At 35.5% G+C, this 14,927-nt stretch overlaps 1 protein-coding gene across 1 annotated transcript; it reads left to right on the top strand.

Moving 5' to 3' along the window:
- The first annotated feature begins 1,615 nt into the window (after window positions 1-1,615).
- Window positions 1,616-5,751, top strand: LOC104612944 (serine/arginine repetitive matrix protein, putative (DUF936)). Its single transcript, XM_010280608.3, has 4 exons — window positions 1,616-2,900; window positions 3,870-4,091; window positions 4,314-4,405; window positions 4,872-5,751. Exons 1-4 carry the CDS (start codon window positions 1,755-1,757, stop codon window positions 5,614-5,616), a joined length of 2,205 nt encoding a protein of 734 aa, XP_010278910.1. The 5' UTR covers window positions 1,616-1,754; the 3' UTR covers window positions 5,617-5,751.
- The last annotated feature ends 9,176 nt before the right edge of the window (window positions 5,752-14,927 follow it).

Genomic DNA, 14,927 nt, shown 5'->3' with positions numbered 1-14,927 from the left:
CATCTTCCCCAAGCGAGCTCACGAGCCGAGTTCTATTAGCCTCGAGCTCGTCTCAACCGAGCCAAGCTTCTCACAAACCGAGTTCGAGTAGCTCCTAAAGAGCTCGGCTCGTTGCCACCCCTAGCCAGGAGCTTCCATTGACCGGTAGTGTATCTAGGTCTCTTCGGATTCACAACTTCACACTGCTATTGTTGTTCCAACTGAGCAGAGCTTCCCCCAGTCAGAACATAAGGAGGAGCGGAAATAAATGGGGGGTGCAGAAATCTGTTTGTCACTCATCGAATCTCAAAAAACAAAGACAAAATAGAACAGAAAGGGAAATGAGAAGAAACCCTAATGGTCCATAAACAACTCGAAAACAATGTTCATCCCACACCTCCTGATGATCAGAATTCAAAACAATCAAGAAAAACCCCATAATCAAATCATCCATTCATTCAAGGCTCAGATGCAGCACCGAAACATTCAGTAAAGTAGAAATGGAGAGGGGAAAGAGTGAGAGAACCATTAATTCATCGACATCGATCTTGACAAACTCTATGTCGTCTTTGTATTTGGCAGCAAACTTGTCGAGTGCTGGCTCCATGGATCGACAAGGCCCGCACCACAACACCGTGAAATAGATCACCATCTTCGATTGGGAGGAAAAAGAAAACATGGGATGATCCCTAATTGTCAGGCTTAATTCATATACATAAATAAATAACTGGGAGAGAACCGTGTTTTACTATTTTTTGTCTAGGTAATTTAATTACCAGCTTAGTGGAATTTTTGCAGGAGCCAAAGTGAGCTTTCCATTGGGTTGTGGAATGGAATGCGACGATGCGAGATGTCTTCGATGGACCATTGCCGGCAAAGAACACATCTTGCATGTCAGATTGAGATGAACCCAGTGTTTCCATCGTCACTATAGGTGCCACCTTTTCCAATCCCAAACTCTGATGTCCAGGGAATCTCATATTCTCTCTGTACCTCCTCGAAACCCTGATATTTGAACAGTTTGGACATAACAGACATAACAGAGGAAAGTGGGAAGAAGAAAGGGGAGGAGAGAATGGGAAAGGGGAAGAAGAGAGATCGGAGAGAGAGAGAAATGTGAAGGAATCTGAGATAGAAGGGAAAGAGTGTTTTCTCCCGATTGTCTGAATAGTTATTACAAGTATAGGGATTAAAAAATATTATAACGGCGGATTTCAACGAAAAGCTAATGAAAGGGATTCTTTGTCTCACGGTCATAATACAGGGGGTCTTTGTCACATACCAGTACAGGGGTCTTTGTAATTTATCCTTTTATTTTATTTATTTGTTTGCTGATTTGGGACGGGCGACTGGTGACCGGGAGAGAATACTAGAATAGAGATCCCATTGTCCATGGGCTTGGGCTGGATGGGTGCCGCCGTGAGCATGACCATGAGCCCGTGATTCCTTCCGATTCCGAGTCCTAATGGCAATCCAATTTCCGTCCGTACGGAAAATGGGGAATTCAAAATGGGAATGGAAGAGATTAGAGAGGTTAGAAAAGAAAGCGGGCATTTGAAATTTGAAAATTGTAACGGCAACTTTTCTTTACTGGTCACCGGCTGCGACTGCCAGGCCCACGTAATAACATCAGGAGATATGAATATGGGAGATTGGGAGTATACCCTGACCCTGTCTGTGCCTGTTGTCCCTTTGCAAATTTTGCAGCGAAGAGGGCTGAGACCGGAGAGAGAGAGAGAGGAGTTTTCTCGACACTCGACACGGATATTGGATCAATGATGGCGTCCCTCACACCTGGCATCCTCCTAAAACTCATGCAATCCATGAATTCTGACACCAAGGTCGTCGGCGAGCACCGCTCCGTCCTCCTCCAGGTTATTGGCATCGTCCCTGCACTCGCCGGTTCCGACCTCTGGCCCAATCACGGCTTCTACGTTCAGCTTTCCGACTCCGCCAACTCCACCTACGTCTCCCTCTCTGACCGTGACACCGATCTCATCCTAACCAACCTTCTCCAGCTTGGCCAGTTCGCCTATGTTGACCGCCTCGACTTCGACTCCCCTCCCGTTCCCCGTGTTTCCGGCATCCGCCCCATCGCCGGTCGCCATCCCTTCGTTGGAACCCCTGAACCACTTATCGCTCGCTTCTCGGGTTCCGATCGTGGTTTCGTCATTCAGCCCGTTTCCGATTCCGACCGTTCCATTGACCCCATTGCCGCCTACTTATCTAACAAGAAACCCTCTGGTGATACCAAGCCGAAAACGAAGAACCTAGCCGATAAGAATCAGGACAGACCGGTTCTAGCATCACGAGATAATGTTCCTTCTGTTACCACCGGAAATGCTAGGAATTCAGACGAGCTGAAGCCTCCACAGAAGCCTCGTCGCTTCTCATCGCCATCTTCGGCAAAGCATAATCGATCTGTATCGGCCGGGAAGAAGAATGGACCCGGCACTGAAAGGGAGCCCTCGCCTGCAGGCAAGGCTAATTCGAGGTCGGCATCGCCAGTGCCTTCCAAATGCGTAGTTCCAAGCTTGGTTGTGGCTAGGGATGAGAATTGGAAGACGTCAAGGGAACCTGCAATTATTGTGCCCTCAAGATACCGGCAACCATCGCCTACTGCACGGAGGCAGGCTTCTCCAAGTGCGCGAAGGGCTTCTCTTTCTCCAGGGAGAAGGCTTTCCGGTGGATTGAAAGTCTCTCCTGTCATTGCTGCTGCAGCGGATTCCGCTAGTAAAAAGAAGATGGCTACCATTGTTGCAGGGATTTCGAAGGTTTCGGATGCTCTAGTGGGGTCTACCAAGGCAACGAGGAAAAACTGGACAGAGACAGAATTATCAGATGTTGCATCCACGGAGGATCAGAAAGACAAGGTGGTCTCAAAACAGAAAACTGATCCGCAAGCTATTCTGCGTGCACAGGTATTTCATTCTTCTTTACCTCTTGCCGTCGTTATGATGCTTTGTCCTTGCAAGTTTCTGTTCAATTGATGTTTGTTCATTAGTTGTGATATAATAGCCATTTCGAAAGTTGTTTGATATAAGCATTGAATTTCAGCTTTTCGCTTTCTCTTGTTTAGTGCTTAGTACTGTTGATTGTCTTTCTCTTATTGCTTTGGTGCTTGCTTAGTTTTTGGTTCCACAGTTTGTTCCATAATCGAAGTAAGTCACTTCCATTTTCTGAACTTTATGGTACTAGTTAGCCAACCCGAATCTACATTACGGTTAAATGTCTCCACACATGCAAAGCTTCTAACAAATGTCAAAATTAATTAGTGCTGCTTTTCCAAGTAGGCTCAGGCCAGATAATAAAGCAAACGAGCAAGGTCTAATTCATTTGTAAGACCACGAAACTGTCATTGATTAGAAGACTTTCAGACCAAAGTATATGGACTGATTGAAATCAATTATGCATATCTCTGGTATAGAACTGTTTTTTTTTTTTTTTTTTGGTATAGAACAGGAATGACCTTAAAAGCAACCACTGAATTACGCAAATATGTACATATATATGACATTTTTTTTGCTTGGCTCAACGAATGTGGGCAAAATAGATTGAAATCAATTATGCATCTTTGCCTCTTCTATAAGAATTCAAATATAGACATTGTTGAATTACTTCTGCAGCTATTTCTATTTCTGAAAAGATAAGTACCATCAGATGGTAGATCTATCCCTACGTAGCCCAACAATAGAAACAAGTAAAATGAAGCAATAAAGTAATGGAATATGTGCAAAGCAGCTGCACCACTTCTACTGACCTTATCTGTAATAATTCAAATTTAAGAACTACCGCTTCAGCTATTTCCACCTTATCTGTAGTTGGCATTCGGCTATATATTTTGGTCTTATGAGATCACAAATTTTGAGGATTTTGTCATAATTTTCCAGGTTGCTATTGCAAATAGACTGAGTGATGCCAGTAGTGGACCACCTGATCATGGGGATACTTCAACTAATGAGAAGCCAAAGTCTAATTGTAAAACCGAAGATTCTCTGCTGTCTCAGAAGCATAACTGCATGACTCCAAGAATAACTGTTCATGATCGGAAATGGACTGATGGAAGCATTCCATTGGATGCTGTCTCTGCTAACCTTGCAAGGCTTGGAAAGGTATGAATAAAATTGACGAATTTCCTGTTTGGTTGAGTTGGTTCAAGAAGGATAAAAAATGAAAAAAAAAATCCTTTTCAATTTGGAAGATTTTCAAACTCAGTCAAGTTTGGCCAAGATTTATTTCTTAGATAAATCAATTCTTCTTCTTTTTTGTTTGATTCCTCGCATTTTCAAATTAGTTCTTGGACTAATCATAGATGGACCTTTTACCATGTGCAGGAGGCTTTACATAGGAGAGCTATGGCTTCTATAGCTGCTGCGGAGGCCTTAGAAGAGGCTAGTGTTACTGAATCTATTATAAGGAATTTAAGGTAAATATCCAAGTGGTTTGTCTTTTTCCTGGCTGTGAAGTAGGGGGGTTCTAGGTTTATCCAATAGTGCCATTTCAATCACTAAGGAAGAAAAGGACGATTTACATTATCTATGCGAAGTTATGAGATATAGTCTGTTCTTGTGCAATACTCCCAGGTTATTTTTTACTTTGTCACTCGCTTACCTATACTTGTTAAAGCATATTCGGAGGAATGCTAGCCAGGTGGCTACCCTTTTGAATGCACTACAGTCATGGTGGGAGCCTTGCTGTAATATTAGAATGTCCTGCTTTATTGTAGTACATAGGGAATGATTGCTTAATGCGTATGTACATCCCTCAAATTTGTTCTTTTATACAGGTTGCATGTTGTTATTAGGAGCCACTCATGTCCAAATAGAATTAGAATAACTAAAGTTAATAATTTGGAATTGGTGACTAATTCTTCCCTGTTGCTTTTATGTCAGCATGTTTTCAGATGTATGTTCTTCGTCTAAGGCTGAAAATCCATTACCCACCATTGATCGGTTCCTATCAGTTTATGAAGATGTGCTCAAATCAAAAGCAGTTGTCGAATCGGTTGCAAATAGTCGCCCTTCTGATAGAACTGATAATGCCACTTCAACAGAGCGTTCAAAATCCATTTCTTTGTGGGTTGCAGCAGCTTTGGCTACTGATCTTGAAATTGTCTCTCTAATAACTAGCACTAAAGTCAAGAACATGGAAAATCTTACCAATTGTGCTCTTGATGTACGACCTCCATCACCTTCAAGGATGAGTCTATCCAAGCGGCAATCACTTAGTACACCAGGGAAAAACCATGTTAAAGTGCAGTCATTATCCTCTGATTCTGTTACTGGATCATGGTCAAGGGCTTCTGGAGTCAAGGAGACGGTGGAGTTAACAAAAAATTTGCAGTCAGAGATGCAATTGTGGTTTTTGCAGTTTGTTGAAGAGTCCTTGGATGCAGGTTTCAGGGTGTTTAGGGTCTGCTCAAATGATGGCAAGGGAGTATTCCATCCAGAGAATGGCCCACTTGCTGCAGTTCTTTCACAGCTGAAACGAGTCAATGACTGGTTAGATCGGGTGGGGGAAAAACGAGAGGAGTTGATAATGGAAAAAATTGAACGTTTAAAGCGAAAGATTTATGGCTTTGTCATTCAGCACATTGGAACGGCTGTTGATGACTCCACTTCATTTTCAACGGCTTGATTCTGTTGGTTAGCATTTTACCGTATATGAAACAAGCATTTTTGTTTCTCCAAGTATCATGAACATATCTTGTTATTCCAGCACAATGACCTTGAATAATTAAATCCGTAGATAAGAGATGTAATTGTTCTGGTTCGATTGGTTCATTTCTTCTGTGATATAGCTTTCAGAATAAGCAATTAAAATTGCAAAGTTTTTCCTCAAAGTATCAGTCATTTTATTTCAGACGAGTATACCATTTAGATTAGATTTTTTTTTTTTTTTTTAATTTTCAATCACACAAGTGCACAACATAGATTAAGTAGCGGACTATTAAATCTATACTTACTACTATAAAAAGTATGAATAGCCTCTAAATTTATGGAATTTTTTTTGACTAAAATACCCCTCTTTTATGAAATATGAATATATAATCCCCTCTATTGTGAATGTAAAAAATGCAGCTTAAATGCTATTATTCAATGCATTCAATTTCCTCTCATAAATTACACATTTAAGGTATAACTCCCATTCATCTTCATTGAATCATATATTTAAAGCATCTTTATTTATTATCATCACTAAATTCTACAAATTAAATCCATACATAATAAATTAATAATTCCAATAACATAAAAAGTTAAAAACTTGTACTTTTAAAACTTACATGGAAAAAATGAAATTTTCATCTAGGTGGTGGTAAGAAATTAAACCATTTTGGGTCAAAATGGCCCAACACATGTTGCCACAATTAAATAATATAAAATTCAAAAATAGATAAAATGCAAAAAATAGAAATTAAATAAACTTTTGGGACACTTTTAACATCATATATTTTACATATTAAACAATAAGTATGGAAAATAATAATTATTTTTATTAATGATAAAAATGGAATATAAAATTTAAAACCAATTTGGAATAAAACTATTTTCCTATAAATCTCATATCTAGTTTATATTTTCTCATTAAATCCTATATTCAACATATATTTTTTTATCATTAAATTCCACTTATTAAATCCGCAACATCAACTTTATTACTATAAAAATAAATATTTTGAAAATTATTTGAAAACAAAAACATTTCCTTTCTCTCTTAGTGGTGGGTAAGCAATTCAACTTTGGGGTTAAATGGGTTAATCAACAATGTCATACTTTAATAATAAAAAATTAAAATACGTAAAATATAAAAAATAAAAAAACAAAAAATTAAGTATATCTCTAATATTATATATCCATTATATTAAACATAAATAAGTGTGAAATATAAGAAGTATTCTTATTAATGATGCAAATGGAATGTCAAATCTAAAATCAACCTATAAATGAAATGATGCCATGGTCAAAAAATAAAATTTCTAAAAATAGAAAATAAAAATAATCACAAAAATAAAAAAAAAACTAAATAAAAATTTGGGCACATATTTAATGTTATATATTTGCAAAAAATAAAATATCGGGTGCATCTATAATATTATACATTCATTATATTGAACAAAAATAAATATTATACATAAAAATTAATTTTATCAATGATATAAATGTAATACAAAATTTAAAGTCAACCTAAAAATCAACATATTTTCCTTTCTTTTTTTGAAAAAAAAAACTATTGTCCTTTTTGAGTGGTGGATTATTGGTTTGGGTCAAATGAATTAACTAATGATGTCATAGTTAAATAATAAATCTTTAAAAAGTAAAAAAAAAAGTACAAATAATCAAAGGAATACAAAAAATATAAAAAATGTATAAATCTTTAATGTTATATATTAATTATATCAAACAAAAATTTAGTGTAATAAGTAAAAAATATTTATATAATGTAGATAAAATATATAATTTAAAACTGGTTTAAAAGAAAAGCTATTTTCCTATCTAGATGGTGGGTCAATGATCCAACTTTTCAAATAAACTCATGTTTAAAATATAGTAATAATAATAATAATAATAATAATTGTAATTTAAGATTCCCATGTGCAATCTACAAGAAGTTGAAATTTTTTGTGTATATTTATCTTTTATTTTATAGGGTCATTTACTATAACACCCCTTATAGTTTCACAGATTTACTTAAACCTACCCTTTAGTTTGCATTTTATAAAAACATCCCTTATAGTTTCCAACAGAAATATTTGTTTTGCCATTTGAATATAGTAACATAATCACCTAAACTAAGTAGAAAATGTTCACCCATGGTTATTTATTCCAAAAATACCCCTAAATTGAAAGGAAAATGTTCAAGGATATGGATCCATGGTTGTTTATTCCAAAAGTACCCCTAACACTTTTGCATAGAAAACAAAATTGATCAGATAGAGAAGAATAGAATGGTTGTCCATGTTTTACTAGGGGCAAAAATGGCATTTTTGCTTTTAGTTTCTTTTCATTAAATTTATTTGAATGAATTTTAGGGTTAAAAACGTCATTTTCCACTTTCATCTAATGGAAGGTCGATTAAGTAAATTGATTGTAAAATATAGGGGGTGTTTTAGTAAATGACCATATATATACTATTAAACTCAAAGAGGGTGTTGAACTTTCTTTTTTACTAAACTACCCCTATTTTTTAATTTAGTTCCTCTTTAATTCCGAGGGCTAATAATGTAATATCCCATGTTTTTTAAAGGATAAATTGCTAAAACCCCCTTAAAGTTACTAACCATTGCTGAAACTTCCCCTAAAATTTGGTAATTGCAATCACCTCCTTTGACTAACCATTACTAACCATTTTGTTACTTTGACTAAAATGTTTATTTTCCAAATTTTCCCTTCATATCAATCACTACCCCAAACCCTTCCAACCTCTTTTTCGAATTTGATTTATTTTATAAAGTTTGCATTATGCTATGCAAAAACTAGCCTCAATGGAAACTACATGGGTATTTTGGACATTTTGTGTGCCTCTTATTAGAGGATTCTAAGAGAAAGGGTCTACTTGCATTTGTATTAGAAAGTTTAAGGGAAGCGATTGCAATTACCAAACTTCAAGGAGATTTCAACAACGGTCAGAAACTTCAAGGTAGGTTTCAACAATTTATCATTTTCTAAAATTAACCATAAAGAAAAAAAGAAAGTGAAACCGTTCTTCCATCCAAGTGGTGGCTAAGCCAATTAGACCACCTAGGGTCAATTGGGTGAATCCATGTGGGCCATTTCTTTGATATTTTATATTAATAATAATAAACAAAAATAAATATCATAAACAAGAATTGTTTATACTGATAATGGAAATGAAACACAAATTTTAAAACCAACCAAAAAATGAAATTGATTTCCTATTTGGTCCAGATCAATCGTTCAACCTTTAATTCAAATGTGCCAATATTTGATGTCATAATTAAACAATAAAAATTAAATAAATAATAAAACTGAAAAAAATACATAAATTTTGCAAAAAATCGTTTTGGCGCATCTCTAATATTGTATATTCATCATATTAAATAAAAAATGTATTTTGAACTATTATTTTTCACCTCATTCAAGTCCCTTTGATTAAGTCCTATATTTGAGGGGCCAACGCCTATTCTATCTCATTAAATGATATATTTAAGATATTTTCTCACTAATATAAATTCAGTTATTAGATCTATATCAATACTTTTAACAATAAATCTCATTTTTTTCAAAGTTGAACAAAAAAAATGAAATTGTCCTTCTTTCTAGGTGGTGGATAAGCATTTCAACCATTTGGGTCAAATGGGTCAAGCCGTGATGTCATAATTAAATAATAAAAATTAAAGAAAGACAAAAACAAAAAATGCATAATATTTGTAGAAAACATTTGAGACATCTTTAATATAGAGTTATTTTATATACATAGAAATATATACAAAATATAAAATAACTTGGATGTATATTACTATCTTCATCATCTAAAATAGCCACGTGCAAAGCACGTGTAAATTTATTAGTAGTTCCAAAACATCAGAAATTCAAAATAAAAGTATACTTGGGAAATTGCTGCTATGTCGGATTGGGCTGAGTTAGGTTGGGTTGAGGTCAATCCTAACCCAACCCAATGTAACCCTAAAACATTGGATTGGGTTCAAGTCAACCTCAGGTTGGGCTTGGGTAGTTTTCACTTTTCGAGTTAGAACTTCTCTTAAAATTTTTAACATACAGAGGCATTTGATATGCATGTGAAAGTAAAAGGGTAAGGATATAAGTTGACATTATAAAATCAAATTTAATTTTTATAACATGCACCAAAAACATCTATATCTATATCTATATTCATATAGCAAGACAATCCATGTAGGGATGCAAATGGATCGGATCGGATTCGAGTAAGGGTATATTCGAATCTTATCCGACATTTTTCATGTCGAATATGATCTGAAGATCCGATCGAATTTGATGGGACTCGAATTCTACCCAATATGATCAAATCTCAGATCAGATCGGATCATGATTCGATCCATTTGCACCCCTAGGTCCACGTCACTATGCCTCTCCTTGCTCCATTACTCTTGCCCTTCATTCTCCTTGACTCTCCCTCCCCTCCCCTTTCCACCACTCCCAATAAGCCAAGTCACTAGATTCTCCCTCTCTATTCTCAACTCAACTACTAGGGGTGAGCATTCGGTTTATTCAGTTAAAAACTGAACCGACTAAATCGAAATTAAAAAATGAAAACCAAATAGAAAACCGAATTACAATAAAACCAAAATTTTCGGTTAAAGCCAAATTTAATTAATATATACATAATACTATATATTATAACCTATAATATATATATATTATTATAATATATATTATTAAATTTAATTTCATTGTAATACATTATACATAATATATTAATATATAAATATATAACATATTATATATTATATATTATATAATAAATTATAGTTAATTCGATTTTTTTGGTTAACCAAATTTCTAAATTTGAAAACCGAAACCAAAAACCAAATTACCCAAAAACCGAATTACCTAAAAACCAAAAAAACCGAAACCGAAATTTTCGGTTTGGTAATTCGGTTTTAACCGAATAATGCTCACCCCTACCAACTACCTAAACATATTCCTACAATCTCTATCCTAAGATATCTCCTCTAACCCATTCGGTATCCCACTCCCTAATCAATTCAAATCTCTCTCCCAATCTATATCTGTTCTCTCCCATTTTAAATATTCATATCAATTAATAAATAATAAATAGTTAAAATACCAAAAAAATAAAATAGTTAAATACAATTAATATTTAATCCAACCCATATTCAATGAACATTAAATACTATTATTACTAAAAATTAATAAATACTGTTATTAATTAATTCATCATGACTTTTTAATGTATTTTGGGTAAATACTATTATATTCATATTAATTAACAAAATTTTATAGAAGTTGAAAACTCTTTAACTAATTCCTATAAAATTGAGAATTATATTTAACAACTATCAAGAAGTATAAAATTTTAGTTATTGCTATTATTATAGTTAATATTCCAATGCAAATGGGGGAAAAATATTATAATATTGGAAAATAAAATTATTAATTAATTTATATTGGAAAATAAAAGATATACTATTGTACTTTTTTGAAATTTTTTGGAAGCTTATTTAAAATACAGTAAACAATTATTGAAAATTATTGGAATATTTTGGAAATTTTAGGAAAATTTGTTACATTTGATAGATTTTGGAAAATTATTGAAAATTTGTGTAATTTTCATGTAAATTATTGAAAATTATTAAAGATAAATGAGTATGGGAAAGGGAAAACTATAATTTGAACAAATAATTACCAAATTTATTAAGATAAATTACTTTAATATTGGAAAACGAAATTATTGATTAGTTTATATTAGAAACTATAAGATAAATTAGTGTAACTTTGTAAGTAAACTATTTAAAAAGAAAATAAATTATTAAATAATAGTTTAAAAATAAATTTCAATAAGTTTTCAAAATTACACAAATGTAATAAATTTTCATAAAATTAAATTTTAGAAAATTAAAGATAATTTAGTATACTTCTGGAAATTTACCATTTGGTTGATATTCAGTATATCCTTTTGATTATTTTTGTCATCACATTGAATATTGGGTTCCCCATCCTTGGCGGAGTGACGAGGAGTGGGGTGCCTTGCCTTGAACCCACCTGACACCAGGGACGAGGTAAGAAAATTCGAGCGATTCCCCATACCTAATAGGAAGTGGGGGTGCCTTACCCTGAACTCGTCCAACATAGGGGACAATGCGGAGAAAATTCGAGGATTCCCCATCTCTGATGGGGAGTGGGTGCCTTGCCCTGAACTCACTTGACACTTGAGACGAGGTATGGAAATTCGAGGATTCCCCATCCTTGACAGGGAGTGGGTGCCTTGTCGTGAACCCGCTCAAGGCTAGGGACGGGAGATTCCCCCGTCCCTAAAAGGGAGTGGGAACCTTTCCCTAAATCCGCCTAACACCAGGGATGTGGTAGGGAAATTCGAGGATTCCCCATCCCTAAAGGGGAGTGGGTGCCTTTTCCCTAAACCCACCCGACACCGAGGACGAGACAAGGAAATTTGAGAATTCCTTGTCCCTAACGAGGAGTGGGTGCCTTGCCTTGAACCCGCCCAACAACAGAAACGGGGCAAGGATGGGTTAAAGTGTCTTGACTATGGGACGTGGACAAGAAGGGGGCAACTTGCCCCAAACTCGCCCCTTTGCCATTAAATGCTAGCTTATGTAATTATTTTTATTTAAAATAAATCAAAATTTCATTATATGTAAATCAACATTAAAAAATAAATGTTAGTTTATGTAATTAATAAAATTAAATTTATTAAAAAATATTTATTCCTATTAAATTAACAATAATTATTTTATGTAAATCAACATTAAATAAAAAGATACAATTATTAAAATTTTAAACATTAACAATGACCTTGAATATTTTTAGTTAATTAACAACAAAATTTTATTATTAATTTATCAATTGATTAATAGTAAATAAAATTATTCAATCTTTCAGATTTGGACGTGGGATGCACGGTCCCACTAGTATAATAATACATAGATACTTGTAGTGAAAAAAAAAACATAAATATATAGATATTTACATTTATAGAAGGACCAATCCAAAATTAAGTTGGATTCATACTTCTCAATCCTAACCCTAACCTAAACTTCAACCCATCCAACCCTACCCTATTTATAGGAGACTGGGTTAAAGTTGGATTCAGACAATTACAGCCTTATTTATAGTGTTCAAACTTCCATTCTATGGCGTTTCAATCTTTTGAAGCTTCCGCAAGTGCAGCGCATGCGATCTGATAGCCAAGCGAATGAAACCAGGGCTGTCAAAATGAATGAAAACCATGCACATTACCTCTTATCCCCTAACTAGCATGGTCTACTTTAGGACAATTTATGTTTTTCGTTTAGCACAACATTGAGGTTTGTTTAGAACAAATTATGTGTAAACTGAACAGCTAAACCTTGCTCCATTAATGGGGGTATACAAGGATAAATACCATAGATTTGGCTCGTATTTGATTTATGTTGGAAATTGAATGGTATTTTTTATTTAATTTTTTTGGGTAAAGGTTTTTAAATTTCAATGCCTTTAGATGATATATAAATTGATGTAAAAAATAAAATTTCAAAATCCTTGTAATTTTTAATTTAATAACAAGTGTTTACACAAATCAAATATTGTTTCGAAAATATTTTCTTTGAATACCATTTTATCGGAATTTGATGTGGTGAATGTTTGATAGGAAACAAGAGAAAGGAAAAAAATACCCTTTTTTTTATCGATTGAAGTTAATCATAGCCCAATGGGTACCTTTACCAATTTTACTGACATTCCGCATTCAGGTCTATTTGTGTGGAGTCCGGATCTCTTACTTATGTTTATCACAGCCACACATGAAGAATATCTCATCCTCTCCATAGTAATGTACAGGGGGAGATGTTCCTAATTCATGAGGGGTAGTGTATTAAGGGTAGGCGTGAGCAGAATTCTCGTGGACAGGTGATCTTAACTCATTTGTGTCAGGGTCACCATCGGCAATATTTGGATACCATCAATTTTACCGGTGGTCATGTCTGCTGGCTTTAACTTTAGTTATGCCCAATTGTCATGGGGCTAATCGTTGGGACCCCGTGCGGCACTTGAATGCGACAAGTAAGCCTAAGAAACAAGCAACAACACAAGAAAATGCAATAAAGATGGCACACGAATTAGAAAAATGCTACTTGTATTGCATTAATGAATGGCAAGCATAAGCACATAGTTCAGTGTCAAGGGGATCTCATGCTTAACCTTTACATGCTCATGACTCACTCGACTACCTACCTCCCCTCAAAGAGTACGTTAAGCTTTTGGGGGAGTGACAATAAGAAACATTAAAAAGGTGAAAAATTATACTACAGTATTACAATAATGCCATTGGCAATCCCCCATACAAAAGTACATGCATAGCCCACCCATGACATACACTTGGACACTGGAGTGGCGGTTGTAGGCACGATGGACGGCACTTGATGGCGCGGCAAAGAGAACACTTGTTACAGTCTCCCCCACTCAATTCAGTCTTCGTCCTCAAAGACTAGCTTCTGCTTGAGGCTCCGATCTGCTGTTGATGAAGGAAGGTTCTTCAGCTGCTCCACGAAGTTTATCTCTTCCAAGGCCCGGGCATGATGATGGGTGGAAGTGTTCAAGGCATTATGGATGGTGGGAAAACCTATGGCTAGTCCCTATGGTAAGTCCTTGCCTGACTGCTTCAAGGTAGGATTTTGGTTGCTCTAGCTTGATGTTAGGAAGGTTTGTGGCCAGGGCTAAGTCAAAATGATATTTTGGATTGTTAGGGTGTTGGTTCCCATACATTTTTCCTCAAGGGTGACTCACAAGGCTACTACTGGATTCGACCTGAGGGATGATGTGAATGTGATCCCTAAATGGCTTGGGTGGCACTCGCTCTCCCCGGTGGTTGTGGTAGTAGATGTGGGCAAGGTTTGACACGGCCTTGGGTCTTCTGTTGGGCCCATCAATTGCAGGCACTTGCGGCTTCTGCTGCGAAGTTGACTTCCGCTGATGTGGTTGGTGTTGAAGCCGATGCGGATGCCAAAGTTGGTGCTGACTTGGGTGCTGGCATTGGCGTTGGAAATGGAACTGCTTTAGGGGAGACTTCTTCCTTGTGACGACTTCCCAACCAGTTCCAGTGTCGATGTGAGATGCTTGACAGGGGTTCTTCCTTGTTGACGCGGCGTTGTCTTCTTGGTTGCTGGTTTCTTGGTACAACTGCAAGGCTGAAAGTTGCTTCCCAAGTATCTGCAAGGTTGATGAGACAGGAACCATGCAAGGGGAGTATTCGTCCAAAATAAGTAAGCTGTT

This window comes from Nelumbo nucifera, chromosome 5 (assembly GCF_055504915.1).
Source record: "Nelumbo nucifera cultivar China Antique chromosome 5, China Antique-T2T, whole genome shotgun sequence".
In the NCBI taxonomy this organism is placed as follows: Eukaryota; Viridiplantae; Streptophyta; class Magnoliopsida; order Proteales; family Nelumbonaceae; genus Nelumbo; species Nelumbo nucifera.
The sequence above is the reverse complement of the archived record's forward strand: the minus strand, read 5'-3'. Positions and strand labels throughout refer to the sequence as shown.

Bases quoted from the DNA above. Each gene is read 5' to 3' on its own strand.
- LOC104612944 (XM_010280608.3), top strand. From the start codon at position 1,755: ATGATGGCGTCCCTCACACCTGGCATCCTCCTAAAACTCATGCAATCC. The intron at 2,901-3,869 runs GTATTTCATTCT...ATAATTTTCCAG, and splicing joins AAGCTATTCTGCGTGCACAG to GTTGCTATTGCAAATAGACT. The intron at 4,406-4,871 runs GTAAATATCCAA...CTTTTATGTCAG, and splicing joins TCTATTATAAGGAATTTAAG to CATGTTTTCAGATGTATGTT.